This window comes from Vigna angularis, chromosome 4 (genome assembly GCF_016808095.1).
Source record: "Vigna angularis cultivar LongXiaoDou No.4 chromosome 4, ASM1680809v1, whole genome shotgun sequence".
Lineage (NCBI taxonomy): Eukaryota > Viridiplantae > Streptophyta > Magnoliopsida > Fabales > Fabaceae > Vigna > Vigna angularis.
The window spans coordinates 7,363,057-7,381,504 of record NC_068973.1 but is presented as its reverse complement, the minus strand read 5'-3'; the positions used below and the strand labels follow the sequence as shown (position 1 = coordinate 7,381,504).

At 34.6% G+C, this 18,448-nt stretch overlaps 3 protein-coding genes across 5 annotated transcripts; 2 read left to right on the top strand and 1 right to left on the bottom strand.

Annotated features, from left to right (window-relative positions):
* Positions 1–587: 587 nt before the first annotated feature.
* Positions 588–1,835, top strand: LOC108330182 (protein ASPARTIC PROTEASE IN GUARD CELL 1). The gene has a single exon (XM_017564688.2). It carries the CDS (start codon positions 588–590, stop codon positions 1,833–1,835), a length of 1,248 nt encoding a protein of 415 aa, XP_017420177.2.
* A 255-nt stretch (positions 1,836–2,090) lies between these two features.
* Positions 2,091–8,272, bottom strand: LOC108331859 (DEAD-box ATP-dependent RNA helicase 27). The gene is made up of 11 exons (XM_017566841.2): positions 7,871–8,272; positions 7,412–7,783; positions 6,235–6,318; positions 5,349–5,390; positions 5,098–5,169; positions 4,716–5,015; positions 3,976–4,014; positions 3,769–3,873; positions 3,319–3,387; positions 3,094–3,219; positions 2,091–2,399 (listed from the first exon to the last, which is right to left on the bottom strand). Exons 1-11 carry the CDS (start codon positions 8,180–8,182, stop codon positions 2,289–2,291), a joined length of 1,632 nt encoding a protein of 543 aa, XP_017422330.1. The 5' UTR covers positions 8,183–8,272; the 3' UTR covers positions 2,091–2,288.
* Positions 8,273–12,365: 4,093 nt separating this feature from the next.
* On the top strand, positions 12,366–18,157 carry LOC108330180 (kinesin-like protein KIN-8A). Of its 3 annotated transcripts, none has more exons than XM_052876358.1 (8): positions 12,366–13,001; positions 14,464–14,737; positions 15,074–15,124; positions 15,215–15,307; positions 15,390–15,755; positions 15,947–16,597; positions 16,996–17,018; positions 17,456–18,157. In XM_052876358.1, the coding sequence occupies exons 1-8, from the start codon at positions 12,607–12,609 to the stop codon at positions 17,538–17,540; spliced, it is 1,938 nt and encodes a 645-aa protein (XP_052732318.1). In that variant the 5' UTR covers positions 12,366–12,606; the 3' UTR covers positions 17,541–18,157. The 3 variants fall into 3 exon arrangements, 2 of the variants coding, with proteins under 2 accessions (XP_052732318.1, XP_052732319.1); XR_008248395.1 differs by having other exon boundaries at positions 12,367–13,001; positions 16,857–17,018; XM_052876359.1 differs by lacking the exon at positions 17,456–18,157 and having other exon boundaries at positions 12,367–13,001; positions 16,857–17,297.
* The last annotated feature ends 291 nt before the right edge of the window (positions 18,158–18,448 follow it).

The following is an 18,448-nucleotide window of genomic DNA, read 5'->3' as shown; positions in this document are numbered from 1 at the left end:
TTAGTGTTTAACATCACGGATTTCTTTATTTCTTTTTTATATGTTATTTTGGAATCTAGAGTTCATTCTCCTTTATACAAATTTGGTTGAGTGCATAGTAATGTAATAGCCTAATATTAATCTTTGTCGTATGTTGATAAGAAAAGATAAGGTAGTTTATTATTTCACTGTATTGTATATGTATATGCAGAATATTGTTTTTCCTGCCTAAGTCCACTTATTCTTCCAACGAATAAAAATAAGAAAATTACACGAGTAGTGGGGTCAGAATAGTTAATGAGGTTTTAGATTTTTGAACCCCATTATTATATTCCAAAAAAGTAACTTAGCTCATATTAATGATTTGAAATTGCATTGCAGCTGTACATATATTTGCTGATAATGCAAAAAAGTTACTTGAAGTTTTGTGCTTGTTGGTAGGTTTGTAATGGGAAAGAAGTGACACGACCATGCTATCCAAATGTTCAATGACAGTCATTTCAACGTTGCATGTTAACCAGGCAAATGAAATGAGTCACCCACCAACTGAATTCGCCAACATTATATATACAATTTATAAGATAGTTTGCATTTAGCAAAAAGCCAAAATGGATAATATATTCAGACTTTGGTTTGCATTATTAACGATTATTCGTGTATCTGAGTCAGCCTCAATACTTAGTATACCACTGTACCATAGAGCAATGGTGAAACGTGAGACAGTGATGGAGCATGAGGAGCCTAATGCAGAAGCCACAGCAGATATATTCCCTGCAGATGATGCGTATGCCATGTTCTTGGGGGTGGGAACACCAGTGCAAATTGTCTTCCTTATGATTGACACAGGGAGCCCCATCACGTGGTTCCAGTGCGGCCCCTGCACCCACTGCTACCCCATGCGCCGCCCTCTCTTCAACTCACCTGCATCAACCTCCTTCAGACAACTTGGCTGCTACGACGACACGTGTCTCATTCCAATGATGAGGGGTATTTTTGGAAACTGCAAAGGATTGAGTTGTAGATACAATGTAGAATATGACATGAAATCTCAATCTCGTTCCTTTGGTGTCATGGTTACTGACACCCTTAACTTTGAGCACTCCAATGTTGAAGTCAAGGACTTCGTAATGGGGTGTGGGAACTCTTTTGAGGGTCCCTTTAGGACTCAGTTTTCGGGAGTTTTAGGTCTCGGACGAGGTCCACTTTCAATGCAAAGTCAGCTTCATTCGAAGGCCTTTTCCTTTTTCTTAGTGAGTCTTGGATCGGAGAAACCTTCCTCTCTTGAGTTTTATGAGACATTACCCAAACAACATGGTAACACTAACAAATCCATTATGGTTCCCTTGAGAGAGAACAGTAGATACCCTTTCTATTACTTTGTGCAGTTTGTGGGAATAGGCATTAACGGGTTCATGTTGGATATTCCATCTAGAGTTTGGGGTTATGGCTTGAACTACGATGGTGGGGTTATTATAGACACGGGAAAAGTGCTAACCTATTTGCCTAGTGAAGCGTACAATATATTCAGGTCAGAGATACTGAGAACAGATGGTAACTTTACAAAGAAGAAAGGGTACAAGGAGTTAGAGTTTTGTTACATAGAAAGTCCTACCAATGTGTATCCAACAGTTGAATTTTACTTTGAAAATGGTAACATTGCGGGTGAAAATTTCGTGTCCTTCAAATTGAACAACCGTCAATTACTCATCACACCACATGAGGGAATAGTTTGTCTATCGTTTGCAGAAGCAAAAAATTCTGCACTTACTGTTATTGGCACCAACCATCTCCAAGGAACTCTGTTAACGTATAATTTGGTTGATGATATTATTATCTTCACATGTAATAAATGTTAGGATAAAGAAAAAGTTTCATTGTTCAGGCATTTATAGCACCATTATAATGGAAAGCTTGCTAGAAGTCAACCACAAATAAAACCTTTCTTTAGCTACGTTCAATGTACTTAATTTCACATAACAGGAGAGAATTGGATAGCTTAGTTCAGTTCCACAATTGCTTTTGACGATTGATTATATAATTTTCCATAAACTAAATAAGCTTGCAAATTGGAACATAGGTTGGGGCACTGGTAATCATGCAGAATATTACAGTTCAAAAATGCGAACATATAACATTCATTTTACTTTAATATTCTGATGCCTCTAATACATTGTTTTAAGTTACAAAATCCATCTTCTTCAAATAAAATAGGGGTTCCTAACAAAAATTTTTAGGACGGTATTGGGAGGGAGAATGTGAGGATCAAAAACTGCCTAGCCCAGTGCAAATGCTCCACAAATAACCTTACATCATCTCTTTCCTTCCAGTTTGCGTACTTTCTTCCTATGCTTTGAAGCACTGCTATCTATGTTCAGATTCACCTTCGGTGGGTTTGAAAAACAAAATGAAGTAGCAACAGCCTGCGAAGTACGCAAGAATGACAAACATAAAGTCTATATATTATACATGATATAATATAATGTCCAAAAATTTGGCAACGAACTTTACCAGCGATTCCTCAATCGCTGCACGGTATAACATGACTAACATAGACAAATATTACATAAAAGTCAGACTGCCACTGAGTGCACAATAACTTTTTCATAAAACCCCCGAATAGGAAGAATTTAGCAATTGCTCCAACTAAACTAAGAAAGTCAATACCGTCTACTACTAAAATTATTTGAACAATTTCTGCAACGTCAAATTGTGCAGAGATTTACTCCTCTTGCAGTTAACACAACGTCAAACAGAGAGTAGAGAGAGAGAGCTTAGTATTTAGAACCAAACAAGGATATAAAATGAGACAAATAAGTTAGTCAAGAAAAGAAAGTGAGGTTAACAATTGCCATTAACACAAGATGTTAGGTAATGAGGGGATGAATGACTGGGTAGGTAGCAAAGAAGGAACAAGTAACAACAGCTTGTAAACACCCTATGACGATCTTCATTTCTATATCCTAGAATCTACACTTTGATGGAATCATCTGCCAAATTCTAAAAAATACAGGTAATATATGTAGATGTTTATGCATGCACACATACAACTTAATGACCTAGATCAGTTCATACATTGTATGTTTCAGATCAGGAATGAAGTCATGACAGCCTTACCAGTAAATCTAGGCGGTGAACATTGAATATATCTTTCATAGAATGTGCATTATATGCTAATATATATGACCGATATGCCTCTTTAGCCATATTGTTCAAATGATAAATGCCAGCTACCAACTTCTCCTGCACAGTCCACAGATGGCTCAGCATAAGATAAACAGCAGCTGGTTACCATATTATATCAAATTTTAATTGGCACGTCAGAAAGCAGGAATAACATACCAGATGAGATTGTACATTTGCCAGCTTCTTATGATCAAATGCATACTCTTTCACAGGAACCTTCGCTGCCTGAAGTCAAGCATAAGCATTAAAATAAAATGCTTCAGTATAATGCTCCAAGAAATTTCAAACCTATATTATATATTATACTTTCATTTCATTGCCTTGGTAATTTCCCCTGGGACAAACTCCCCTCCCCTTATCTTAAATAGGCATAAACCATGACAAACCCAAGGTTTCCTCAAGTGATCTATTTTGGAACTTTCTAAGATAAAGGGCGGGCATACACTAGAAGACCTCTGTTTTATTATTATTATTATTACATATTGTTGGGCCGTAAACTAAGCCACCCCAGGCCCAAATGTGTATCTCTGAAGCCTCTATGGTTTAAAGATTATTATGGGCTGTAGACCACAAAAGAGAGAGAGAGAGAGAGAGAGAGAGAGTGACCTTCAAATAGTGAAGAAATTTCAATTCTTCAGGAATCAGAAAAAGTAAAGCATTTCCCTTTGCACCTTCCCCACGAGCTGTTCTACCAACCCTATGGATATATTCCTAGAAACCAAACAAAAATGACGTTATACTATGTATTGATGCGTAAGGCTGCAAAGATACAAGTGGAATAGATAGTAAACATCAACAAAGAACAGGAAGCACCTTTGGTTCATCAGGTGGATCATACTGCACAATCCAGTCCTGCAAAGAAAAGGAACATACATGATTAAATGTTTACTTGCTCTGCATTGATTTCCAACTCACAAAGTTTACTTCCTAACGTTTCTTAGACTAATCATGCTGCTGCTAGTTACTCTAGTACTTTTGGGAAAGTTGGAATATGGCTGGAATTTTCACAAACATCAATTCAGGTTTAGAGTAAAGGCAAGAGTCAATACTCTTCAGTGCCGTTTATTTTGTTTATACCAATGGCTTCACTATTGTCAACGTCATTAAATAATGTGGTTTTCAAGATTATTTATTGCTCAGCTAACGGCTTTTAAGAGGTTGTCATTAAGCAAGTCTCTAATTTTGTACCAAGTGATCTCTCATAAGTTTGGAGGTTTCTTAGGTACCCAATTAATCTGGCCTGTCTGCAACCACCATTAAATTCTATATCCAAATCCATCCGGTCACCTAACAACAAAGAACACTACCAGTCAGGGAGGGGGCTACCTGGATTCTAGAGTACTACAGAATTTCCCTTTATTTCTCTTCTTTATGTAAATTCTTCTAAACAAAGATGGCATTGTTCTCTTCCAACATTTATGTAAAGGAAGTTGAGCAACTGGTTGCGAATTACAACTGAAGAGTCTAAGGTGAAAACCTTAACAGTATGGTACAGCCTATCACATTCACAAGCAAGAAATATTCATGTAACCTAATAAGAAAAAATAGCATACCACATCAGGAATGTCAAGTCCACGAGCAGCAACATCAGTACAGAGCAAGATCCCCTTTTCAGCTTTGCAGAAGTTGAAGAACGTAGTAGTACGGGCATGTTGTTTTTGTTTTCCATGAATATTTAAGCAGTCCAACCCAGCGCACTTGAGAAGATCTGCGTGGAATTTGACAGAGTTGCACGAAGAGAAAAAAACCATCACTTTTTTTGATTGATATCTCCTCAAGAATGAGTAGAGAACAACAAAACGCTTAGCACAGGGAACAACAACATAACCCTGTTGCAATCCTTCATTTGTGACCTACATTGGTAAGGATAATGTTATTTAATCTAATCGTGCTGAAAACAAATTTCAAATCTTATGATGAAGATAAAGGCATCACCTTTTTTCTCCCATCATCTACATCAATAAAGATAGGAGTTGTCTGAAAAGATAAGCGGGCAAGATCCTCAACCTGCAATTTAACACACAAACTTAAATAAAAAAAGCATGGACAATAAGTAAGAAGTATGTTTGCATTATCAAGCATTCAGTCCAAGTCTATCAAAGGGCAAAAATGACTAAGTAAACAATTAGAATTAAGATTTGCTTTAGAAGAAGGAGCATGATGAAGAGTGAAAATGGAGAACAAACCTTCTTTGTCTGTGTGGCTGAAAACAAAGCTGTTTGCCTTTTCTGTTAAATGAAAAGCAAAGTAATTAGCCGTACTCATAAGTATTAGGTAGAAACAAAGACTAGACATGGAGCTTAAGATACATTAACTTCACAAGAGGAAAATTAAACAAGGAGATACAGCAGCCACATCTCAGCCTTCAAAAGATTGACCTCAACCCTAAAACATGCTAGTCAGAAAAACAAAAACAAAAAAAAGACCAGTGTTTTCAATATGTTACAAGCTTAATTGCAAGCAGTCACTGCCATTCAAACCCGAACTCACTAGGAAGTATCATGGCTAGATGGAAGTGGCTAATCTCAGGTAGTGTTGTAAAGCAGTATACACCTAAAATGTCATAGCATCATAAATAGACTAATTTTGCAGAAAATGAAAGTGGGAAACCTTTAACAACTTTACATATTGTCGTCCCAGATAATAAAATATTCATATATTTGTTAAAACGATGTTAAATGGAACTTTAACCTTCCTTCCAAATCAAGGCCACCTATGGTCTCTATTTTTTTACTTCAAGTCCTTCGGAAACATCTCTTTTTATGTTGCATCACAAACATCCATTTCATTAACTGGTCAAAAGTCATAAGACATCTCAACTCAGAAAGCCAATTGCTGTAAATTATTTTTTTCATTTTAGTTTTGTCTAAAATGACATTGTAATACTTATTACAAAGGATTTTTTGGTTGAGTTCTCCAGTAAAATAACATCACTCATAAATCAGTTCCGTGGTTGGAGTGCTTAGACATGATGAAATTTCATGACAGCACTAAAATTCTGTATTCTTTTTGCAAGACCAAATGGGGGGAAGGGAAAGTGAAATCAACAACACATGACAAGAGTTCTGATACCTTTGGAAGTATGTTAATTATCTGCTTCATCTCCTCCTCAAAGTTTGCTTCCAATATCCTGTCAGCTTCATCCACCATTAGGCACTGCCAAATCAAGCAAAAGTTCATGCCTCAGATCAAGAAGGATAACTAGGTTATAGACTTACATATGCACTATATTCCAAGTATGAGATATTTAAACGCAATAAAATCAAGATATAGCACTCAAACCCCAAAATGGGAAAAACAAAAAAACCTATAATACCAGAATGTATAATATTTCAGCATTGAATGCTGAACTGTCATTGCATACCAATCAGCTTCTCCCTAATAAATGCTTCTAACGAAACTAAGCAGCTACAGTTAGAAAATCTGACTGATGTCAGCAAATTGCAAATTAACAACAATGATGAAGTCCTTGGGTCCTATAATCCTATCACCAATCAAATTTTGAATAAAACAATTCAGCCCAAGATCACTTTTAATGGTATTCTTTTCCCAAAAAATTCACAACATTCACCTATGATTTTTAGTCAGAGACCATCTTCCATTTTATCTGCTTTTCTCACATAAGCATATAACCTTTGAAAAGCTTCAGTCATCTTCTAAACTTATTTGTGTGTGTGTGTACACCCATACACACACTTTAATACAAATACACATCAAATAGACAGATTTATGAGCTCAACAAAAATTTGCACCAACCAAACAATAGCACATAATAAGAATTAATACTAATAATATATGAGCCGTTAGAATGAACTTCTACGTAAGCACTTCTAAGAGAAAAAATTAAGCAAACTTCTCCATAGCTGAAACTAACTTACGCATAAGCTAATCTACAAATGTTCTCCCATGGTAACTCCTCCAAATTTAGACTTAACTTATACATGGGCTATTTTTAGTTTAGAGAGAAACTTCTCCCATAGTCCGATGTCACTAAAACCTAAACAAAAATGCTAGTTGTCAGGGTAAGTAATTAAATACAGATGAAACATAAGTGCAGTTCTCCAATCAGAATATAGTTACGGTAGACAAAACTTACATTGTACCAAGTGAACTTAAATTGATTACAGTAGGCAGCATCAGCAGCTGATTATGCCTAAGTTTTGTCTACCAAATGTGTGCATATTTACAATTACAATTACAATGAAGAAAAACAAGGAAAGAATTCTACGAAACATCAACAACTCAATACCTTCAAGTTTTTATATATGAACCCCCTCGTGTTTTGAAGATGATCGAGGAGCCTACCCGGCGTCGCCACCAATAGGTTTACCCCTTTCACAATGCGCTCAGCCTCTCCCTTTCGCCCCGCACCCCCAATCACCAACCCGAGCGTTTGCGAATGGTACTTCAGCAGTTCCTTCGCCACGGCGTGCGTCTGAATCGCGAGCTCTCTCGTCGGACATATGACAACAACACCCGTTCCATTGAGCAGAGTGAACTGAGCATTGTACAGCAACTCCACCGCCGGAACCAAAAACGCTAGGGTTTTCCCAGCACCCGTTCTCGCCGCACCCAGCACGTCCTTTCCGATCAGTAGCGACGGAATCGCCCGCGCTTGAATCTAAATTTGATCAATACAATTTTATTATTATGAAAAATTTTGATCAACTAATTAAGAAAAAAAAAAGGAATGCAGAAACGGCGTTACCTGAGTCATACGGTCGAAGCCCATGTCCGCAATGGCTTTGGAAGTAGCTTCGGACAAGGTAAGAGAGGAGAAAAACTCGGAACTCATGATTCCACATGAATCGTTAGTGTTCACCTTTGTCTCTTCTTTTTCTTCTTCCTCTTCTGCATCTTCTGTTTGTGTCAGCGTGCTATCAATCTTCGCATCGTTTTTCTCCTCTTGTTTATTCTCGCTTTTATTTGGTCTTTTTCTCTTGCGAAGCTTCTTCTTGTTAATTTTGGTTTGGTTTTCGCGCTCAGGCGAGCTGGTATCCTTGTCTTCTGCTTCAGCCATGGCTGCTTCTGCGGTTTTTGCTCCTTCAAGTGTTTTGCGACAGCCGAACGAAGACACTACTTTCTCTATTTCTTTGAAAAAACTTTGGCATTCGTTAAACCCTAGTACTTGTATCAACCCTTGCTGAGCTGGCAAAGGGGTCCCATTTATTTGAAGGTCGCTAACCCGTTCACCAAGCCCGCCAGCCCATCAGATTACAGACGGATTAAACTTAAAATATTAAAATAAAAAATTATAATTTAAATAATTAAAATATTTATATTATGTTATTTGAAAAATAAAGTTTTAAATTATAAACACTTATACTTAAATATTTTAACATATAAAAGTAGGATTTTTTTAAATTTTGTTTCGTTATATACATTAATTAATCAATTAAAATATGTTTTTAAAATAATAGTGATCTATTAATAAAATATGTTTATAATATATATATATATATATATATATATATATATATTAAAAGAAGTAAAATTTAAATAAATATATATATCAAATTTTATGGAATAATGGTTTAGTTCATTGAGATTTTTATCAAAGGTAGTGGAAGATAAATAAGTGGTGTTTTCAGTAATGATCGTTTGAGACTTCGAGATTAAGAATTTGTTTGAAAGTAGTGACTAGACTAATTTATATTATTGAACACTAGAGTATTTTAAGACAAAAACAAGTTTTTTCATGTCAGTTAAGTATTAGGGAGTAATGTCTTTGTCAAATAAATGGTTGTGACAAAGAAGGTGAAGAAGTAAAACTTTTGTTCTTGGGGAGAATGTAAAACTTCAGAAAATGATATTTTAGAAGTGATGGTAGTTTAAAAATAGTGAGACTCGATTATTTTAATATTGAATGGGTTATTTATAAATAATGTTGTTATAAACGAGTTTCATTGTTTTCACAATCTCTCTAGAAACCATTTTTTTAGAGTTCTTTACCTTCTATCTAAGAGGTCTAACTCTTTGATCATCTGTTTAATGATTAGGAGGTACATAGGAGATCACAACAGAGTAATCTCCACTTCTACCCGATCCATTCTTTATTTGAGCAAGCTTTTATAGAGTTCCTTACGGTGGAAGCAACGATTGAGAGTTCTTAGAGTTGTAAGAGTTATTTCTATAAGGGAAGGGAAGCTAGATTAACTGATGTTCATTTATTAAATTGTTCAAAAGTTGTTATTGAATGGGTATGATCTATTGAATTATATGATTAAATTGATATGATGTTCTTGGTGTGTTAAATTGCTTGAAATTGTTATGTAATGAGGTAGGAATCTGTGAAATTTGTGAAGAAATTGTTAGGTTGAATGTTACAGTTGTTTTGATAAGTGAAATGATGGTTTGAATATATGGTTGAAGTTATCAAATTGTTATACATCTTAAATGGTATCAATTGTAAGAAACCGATAGATTTTTGGTCTAGAAAAGGAGGTTTGAAATATTGATATGTTAATCTAATAATAAGTATAGTAGTCTTGGACAGTTTAATAGGTCTTTAATAATTTGTTATGAAGAAAATGAACTGATATGAAGTTTAGAATGGAATGTTAGTTAAAACAGTATGATTTTAAAGGTAGTTTCTAAGGTGTTTTAGGGGTTTTGGTAGGTGAAAATCTAAAGAAAGTAAATCTGATATAAACTAGAGTTTTTATGTTTGTTTTTGGGTAATTCAAAATTGGTTTGGACCTTAAGAATGAGAGAGAACTGATGCTACAACCTTTGATAATTGAAATGTTGATTTTAGCTTGGTTTTAACTACTTTTAGGAGTTTTCAAGAGTGAGATTTTGAATTAGATGTTCTAGACTAACTGTGATGGTTGAAAGTCTATTGTTAAGTCCATTAAGACTTATTCAAGCTATTGGTTACAAAAATTGAGTGTTACAAGTGATAGAATCGAGTTTAGACACTTTTTGAGTTGTTAAATCGGATTAGTACATCTAATTCATATCCAAATGAACAATGTAGTACTCTATTTTCATCTATAAACATGTTTTCATATCAATAGTGGTGTTACAAATTCTAAATTAATCATTTTGATATATCTAAGATGCACCAAAACCATCAAAATTAGGTTGTTGTAAAAAACTGATAAGAATAATCAATTATCATATGATAATCAATTATCGCTGTTCGAAAATCATTTTGGAATAAATCTTTTCGGCAATAATCGATTATTAGGTGTGATAATCGATTATCCCCTTTAGAAAAAACTTAAAAAATTAGTTTTTGGTTAAGGTGTCCTGTACGCATATTGATGTCTTCTATTTTATACTTTATTTGTTTTTTTTATGGATAAAAATTGATATGGTAATGTAATGTTTGTTTGATAACATCAACGAGAAAGTTTATGAGATTTTATGCATGGAGTTATGTGCGTAATTGAAGTATGGTTGAAAATAGTTTCTAAGACGAAATTCTTATTGATGGTTTCAAAGTCGTGATATAAGTTTCAAAGGTGAAACTTCTTTGTGTAGTTTCAAGTGTTGTAAGTATGAATATGGAAAGCTCATTCTTGGAGTTTATCCAGACATTCTAATGGTCATCCACTCTCAAGTAGAGAGGGGTGAGACATGTTGTGAGAATAGGAGGAGGTCCTAGTCTAGGGGCTTTACGTTGGCCTAAGACGAGAGTGATAACGAACTAACCTTGTGTGGTATCTTGGGGTGTGTCAACTGAGTTCACGAACTTCCATAGATCGATATTAATACTAATTAGATAATTAAATTTAAGTTTGTTACATGATAAAATGTTATTTTACTATGATAAAATGTTTTATCACTAGCCTACCCTGTTTTTGTGTTGTTTGTTATGTATTGTCTTCTCTTTTTGCAATGATCACTTAAGTGGTGTGAGCTTAGGAAGACAGTCTCTACAGATGCTCCAGCGAGAGGTGAGAGTGAAATAGAAATGTATTTAGATCGATCTACAAAAGCAAATATCTTCTTTGTGTAAGATTTGTATTACCTAGTTATTCTTGTAACATTTACTAAAGGTTCATATTTTGGTAGTTTTATATTATTAAAATGAGATGTTACCATATATATATATATATATATATATATATATATATATATATATATATATATATATATATATATATATATATATATATATATATATATAGAGGGTTAAATATGTTTTTGGTCCCTTAACTTTCAGTGAAAATTGGAATTAATCCTTCTTCAAAACTTTGGCCTAATTTAGTCCCAAAACTTTAGAAATGTGTGAATTTAGTCTTTTTAACTAAATTTTGTTAGGTTTATCGATGTTTCAAGTGCGTTTCATGATAGCATTTGAGTTGTTTACACTGCTTGATACATTTTTGTTTCAATGTTAACTCATAAATGTGTTTGAAACATCAAATAAAGTTAACAAAATTTAGTTAAAAGGACTAAATTCACACGTTTCTAAAGTTTGGAGTCTAAATTGATTCAAAAATTCAAAGAATGACTAATTCAAATCTTCAAATGAAAGTTAAGGGACAAATATATATATATATATATATATATATATATATATATATATATATATATATATATATATATATATATATATATATATATATATATATATATATATATATATATATATATATATATACTTGTTTCATTCTTTATATTTGTCTCTGTTTTAAATTTAAAAAACATATATTAATTTTTCTTTAAACCTTAGTTTCATAATTTATTGGACACATATAGATTAATTTTACTTTTCTTTATAACTATTTTACTTTTATTTTATTGTTATTTAATATCTATATATTTTTTTAATATTTAACATTGGAGAAAATAAAATGTACATCTTTCACTGACTACTTGATAATATAATACTTCATTTAGTGTGTTCCTTTTTTTTTGTAAAATAATTATTTAATCATTATTTTAATAAGTCAAAAAACATTATATGAAAATTAAGAGTATTATATTTATTCAGTGACAAAAATATATTAAAATTTAAGATATAAATTTAATTTAATGTATATTTATTTGATACTAAAAATATATTTATTTAATTTTTAACTTTAGCTTATTTTAGAAAAAAATTATGGGTTAGGTGAGAGAATAAGCATGATAAAAATGATATGAAAAAGAAAGAGAATGTCAGTGGGGCCAAGGATTTACGTTTGAGCTACATTGACCGTTACATTCAAACAGAAGAATTCGAAATTAATACTGCAAAATTGAAAACTATCTACTACTCTCCATTATTCTACTCTCTACTACCACACATCCCTCTCGTTTTTCACCTTTCCAGTTAAAAAAATGAACGAATTTCAATATCAAGGGTGAAGAAGACTTTTGAGATTAGGTGTCATAATGAGCAGAAAATGGAGCTTCAACACCAGATTCCCTCTGCTTAAGCTCATCCTCACCGATCCATCGTTTCTTTCCCAACCCAAACCCTCAAATTCCAACTAACCCGATCCTACAATGCCCGTGTCTACTCGGTCCCAGACGCCGAACGAGTCAAACTCGGAGCACCCGCACGATGCCTTAAAGGGGAAGATGAAAGCGCTTCTGGCATTATACGAGGAACACAAGAAGAAGAGTGTTGCTGCTGCTCCCAAGAACCCTTCTTTGGGGTCCTCAAGGGAGAAAAACGGGAGGCGCATTCTGGTGTTCGTCAGGGTGAGGCCGTTGGCGAAGAAGGAAACGGAAGCGGGTGCGCGGTGCTGCGTCAGAATCGTGGATCGCCGTGACGTTTACCTAACGGAGTTCGCCGCCGAGAAGGATTACCTTAGGTTGAAGAGGCTCAGGGGTCGCCACTTCACCTTCGACGCATCGTTTCCGGATTCTGCTTCTCAGCAGGAAGTTTATTCCGCCACGTGAGTTTCGCTTTCCATTTGTTCTATTATAAAATCATTACTTGTAATTTAGCTATGTTTTAGGGAAAGAACGCCGACTGGATCCAATGATTTAGGTTTTGTTGGTGTTGTTTTGTCAATTGAATTCTCTCCTTTTTGTTGCTCTCTCGCGGTCAAAATTAGAGCTTCTTAGCAAAATAGTTTTAGAAATATAATTTTGATTTAGTAAAAAGCCCTTGAGTTATTGAATGCTCTCAGTATTCTGTAGTTAAATACTTTTGTAGCCCTAAAACTTGATATGAAATTGAAATTCCTATTGTCCCAAATACATTCCCAAAACATAAAAAATGATATAAGTCAAACAGGGTAAAGAGCTCAATCATCACGTTTGACATATGCAACAAATTTAACTCAGTTTGGTTTGAAGGATGGCATCTATTCACTTTTTTAAGTTTAGGATTAGAGTATATCAAATTTTAGGACAAGAACGAATTCTAATTTCAAGTTGATGTTTAGAGACTAAAAACATATGAAATAAATATATTGACAGGTTAAAATGAATTTGTATTATAACATATTTCGAAAGTTCTCACCTATTAGTTTAAACTAGTTTGAATTTATAGAGAAACTTGTTTTACTGTATATTTTCTAAACAAGGAAATTATAACAAGTTTCCATTTCACTAGCTACTTGATTAATATAACTTTTCAGAACTTAAAGATGCGGATGTATTTGATTGAGCTTATTTAGAACATTTTATTTCAGTTTTTTAAGAGTTGGAAAAAAGATTGTAATTTAAAAAATACATGTACCAACATGCTTATGTGATATTTTTTATGTTTAATAGACTAGGCTCCGTTTGTCTACTTTCTTTCCTTTTCGTTTTATTTTTATAAAACTGGGTTTCACAAATTACACAAACAGGCACTGATGATAAATGCATTGTGTTCTAAAGACTAATTTTGATTTTCTCTATTTGTCTTCATACTTTTAAAAAGAATCATGTTGTTTTGATGTGAATATCATTATTATTGTGGGTGTTATTCATGAGGCAGATCATTTCTAGTTTAAATATGTGTTACATTAAATAGCGATTATGCTTGTTTTGATACAAGTGGTGTGTTTCTTTTTATTTTCTCTTCTATTTGTGTAATCTGGGTTAGTTTGTTTTTCTCGACTTCTTTATACGCATTTTATCACATGCTTATTTGTTTTGCTTGATTGTGGTTCGGCCGCAAAAAATAGGTGGTTTGTGGAGGGATTATTGAGCTTGTTATGTCAATGTTATTACTAGTTGAGCTTCAAGTTCAATGGAGTTTAGGGGTTATTCCACTTTTATTGTACTTGGAAATTAAAACAAGAGAAAAAGGTTTGATAGCATTATAGAATCTTTGTGTGCTTAATGTTCAGCGTGCATTCAAAGTTTTATGCTCAGGCAGTCATTTATGTTTCATGGAAAGGTACATTGACTTTACATTTTCAGAACTTCAGAACTTGTGGAAGCAGTTCTGCAAGGGAGGAATGGGTCAGTTTTCTGTTATGGTGCCACTGGAGCCGGAAAGACTTATACAATGCTTGGTACAGTGGAGAGCCCTGGTGTGATGGTGTTGGCAATTAAAGATCTGTTTAGTAAAATCAGAATTAGAAGTTGTGATGGAAACCATGCGGTTCATTTGTCCTATCTAGAGGTTTATAATGAAACTGTCAGGGATCTGCTTTCACCTGGAAGACATCTGGTTCTAAGAGAAGATAAACAGGTCCATTTTCTTATCTTTTAAATAACGTAAAATCTTCAGAAAAATTCAAGAGGGCATTATTTATTACCTGTGCTAAGTGACAGTTATATTATAGTATATGTGATTAGAGTTGATAGTGCTTGTTCGGGAGATAAATCTGAGTGGTTTATTTATGGTATTGCTTGTTGCCAGTGTTTGGTCATAGTCTTATTTGCAAACATAAGCCAAAGTTTTGATAAAGGCCATCTATACTAGGTGTAAGTAAGGACTTTCACTTGCAGGGCATCAAATATATGTTAATTGCTCAATAAACATCCTTTTCAATTTTATCCTTGACATTGTCTAATTATATTATAGGGAATTGTCGCAGCAGGTCTTACAAAATACCGAGCTTATTCCACTGATGAAGTAATATTCTGATCCGATTTGTCCGACTTAGAATTTTAAAAATCTGTTTTAATCTCATAAAATTTCTTTTTCTTTTCTTTATTGCTTCAGGTCATGGCATTGCTTCAACAAGGAAATCGGAACAGAACCACAGAACCAACTCGTGCAAACGAAACATCTTCACGCTCCCATGCTATTTTGCAGGTAAAGTTTGAAATTTTTTTAAGGAAAAATGAGCAATCCCTTAAATGTTGTGATTGTGACGTGCGTAATTTGTTATATCTAGGTTTTGGTTGAGTACCGAGTTAGAGATGCTGCAATGAATATTATTAACAAAATGGGCAAGCTCTCACTGATTGATCTTGCAGGGTCAGAGAGAGCTCTTGCCACAGATCAACGATCAATTAGATCTCTTGAGGGTGCCAACATAAACCGGTCTCTTCTGGCACTAAGTAGTTGCATTAATGCTCTCGTTGAAGGCAAGAAACACATACCGTACCGAAATTCAAAACTCACTCAACTTCTCAAGGATTCATTAGGAGGATCTTGCAACACTGTCATGATTGCAAACATTAGCCCAAGTAATCTCTCATTTGGAGAAAACCAGAACACTCTTCATTGGGCTGACAGAGCCAAGGAGATTCGAACAAAGGTCAAATTCTCTTTTACCATTTCAAGCTTTCATATGCAAACTAGTATCTTCCAAATGTTTCCATTAATCAATATGCATTCACTTTAATAATATTTGGATTATCTAAAGAGACAACATGCATTTTTTTTTTCAGTTTATCACTTCTACAAGTACAGCGTTAAACTTCTTTTAGCCTGTTTTTGTGTTTCCAGGGATATAATGCAAATGAAGATGCATTGCCAGTGCCCCAGACAGAAACAGACCAGGTCAAGCTAGTACTTGACCTCCAAAAAGAGAATCGAGAATTGCGAATGCAGCTAGCGAAACAGCACCAGAAACTTGTGACACTCCAAGCACGGTCATTAGCTCCCCCAACACCACCTTCAGCTACATCACTTCTTTCCACTCCTCCAACTTCTGCCCCGCCATATGAAAAACGAAGGACCAGACCCTCTTTCTTAGCTGCAACTCATTTCACTCCAGAGACTAAGAACAAGGGAGATGACGTAGCTGTCAGAATCAGAACACTTCAACAAAGAGTAAAGGCCTTGGAAGCAGAGCTTGATAGAGTGAAAAAGGATCACAGCTTGCAGCTAAAGCAGAAAGATGATGTCATTCGGGAGCTTTCGAAAAAGGGTGGGAAAAAAGTGGCAGCAGCAGGAGCTATTCTACTAAAGGAGGCCAACACTGAAGAAATGAAGAGTCCAAGCCATCGTTTTCGGTCCCCAGTTCCAACGGCAAAGAAACGAAGCTTTTGGGACATAACCACTGCGAACAGCCCATCAGTTACCACATTGAATGGGAGAAAAACTAGAAGTTATGTCATTTCTGAGCTTACTGCACATCCATCTAAGCTTATTCAGGTCTAGTGTGTTTCTTCTTTCCTTACCTTTACCTCCATACACATCTGCATAGAACAAAATTAAAGCTATATAATCTAAGGTCTGCAATAACAGCTAGTGCTCAATACTCCTAATGCGACTTTTTTTTTTCTTGTGTTTATCTCAGAAAAGAAGTTAACTATGGAAAAACTAATTTAAATGCCAATTTTTAATTGAATTAAAGGAACTTTTCTTTTCCTTTGCGGTGTTACTGATGTGTCTTGTGGATTACATTATTCAGCCCGGGTTTGCTCGAAAAAAGGGTGATGTTTAAATATTCTAGTAAGGAGTTAGAAGAGGAAGTTTAAGGAGAGAATGTCAAGTACAGAAGGTCTGCTATTTTTTTTTCAAGACCCTGATACGTCCTCAAATTCTTTCAGGAATATGAAAGAGATCAATGCAGGTTGGTGTGCTCGTTTTCGTACCATCTTATCTCTTCTCGTGTATTTCAGTCATTGGAATTAGGATGATACTTTCTGTAGGTCTAGTAGTATAACCAAGGTGATGTTTTTTTACATGCTCACATCACATGCTTCATTGAAGCTTTTGAAGAAAAGTCCAAAATCGATATTATATTTGTACATTTGTAATTTGATTTGGAAAATTAACGCCTCGGCTCACCAATTTTCAAACTAGGTTCGTGATTGTTGAAAGACCAAAGATGTTCACAAGTAACTAAACTCAGGACAAATTAAATAATTAAAAAAAGAGTTAATTATGTTTTTCTCCCTAAACTATAAAATTTTAAATTTAAGTTTCTGTTTCAAAGTTTGATGTAAGTTCTTATCCTTCCGAAATACATGGAATTGACGATTTTAATTTTTTTTTTACTTGACAAAGTGCCATGTCACCCTGTCCTTTTTCGGAATGTGTCAACCATCGTGCTTTCACACGAGGCTTCTCTCCCTTCTCCATTCACAGGTGAGTCACCCTTCACCGAACCACCCACCCAACTCCCAAGAGGCTTCTCTCCTTTCCCCATTCATAGGTGAGTCACACCCTTCACCGAGCCACACACCCAACTCCCAGGAGGCCCTGTCATCGACGTTCTTCGCACTGCCACCTGTGCCATTGCAACTACAATCGAAGGCACTGTCGGTCAACCCATTCCATCTCCTTCTTCACGCATAGCTCTCTCTTCTCAACTCCAGATCATGACGACCATGGGAGATCAGAGCGGCTTCATTGTAACATGTTGTCGTTCTTCAAGGCCTTTGCTGGAGTCAGACACATTGTCGACATCATCGGCCTTGTACTCCTCCACCTCCGTGTGAGGGATCGTCCTTCTCTCCTTTCCTTCAAATCAAAATCTAACTAGATCAAACTACAAACTACAATGTTATATAGTTTAGGAAAAAATAACAGTTAATTCTTAAAAAAAAAACATATCTAACTTTTGACAAGAATGACCTAGCGTTCATAGTTAGAGGAAATTATATTGCTTTCCAGAAATACTTTGGACTACACATAGTTATTTTTAACGTTTACATCAACCCTCTTATTAATAAGGGGAGTTGGGGTACTGGTATGTGAACCACCAAGTCAAGGATGATTTTGTTTGTTTGTCTTTAATACAATCAATACATACATCTCAATTATCAAAATCTAATTGAAGTAAAATTTTATTTTTTACTAACCCCAACATCATTTCTTTGAATATGTGACTCAAGCTTTTATGTCATAAGAAAGCAAAATGTTCATTTCGTGCACTACATTTACTACCAATAACATGTTCAACATTAAACAGGAATTTAGAAAAATTAACATCAAAATTTGAACGATATAAACTATCTAATAAAGTATCAGAATCATAATAGTACGAAAGTTTATACA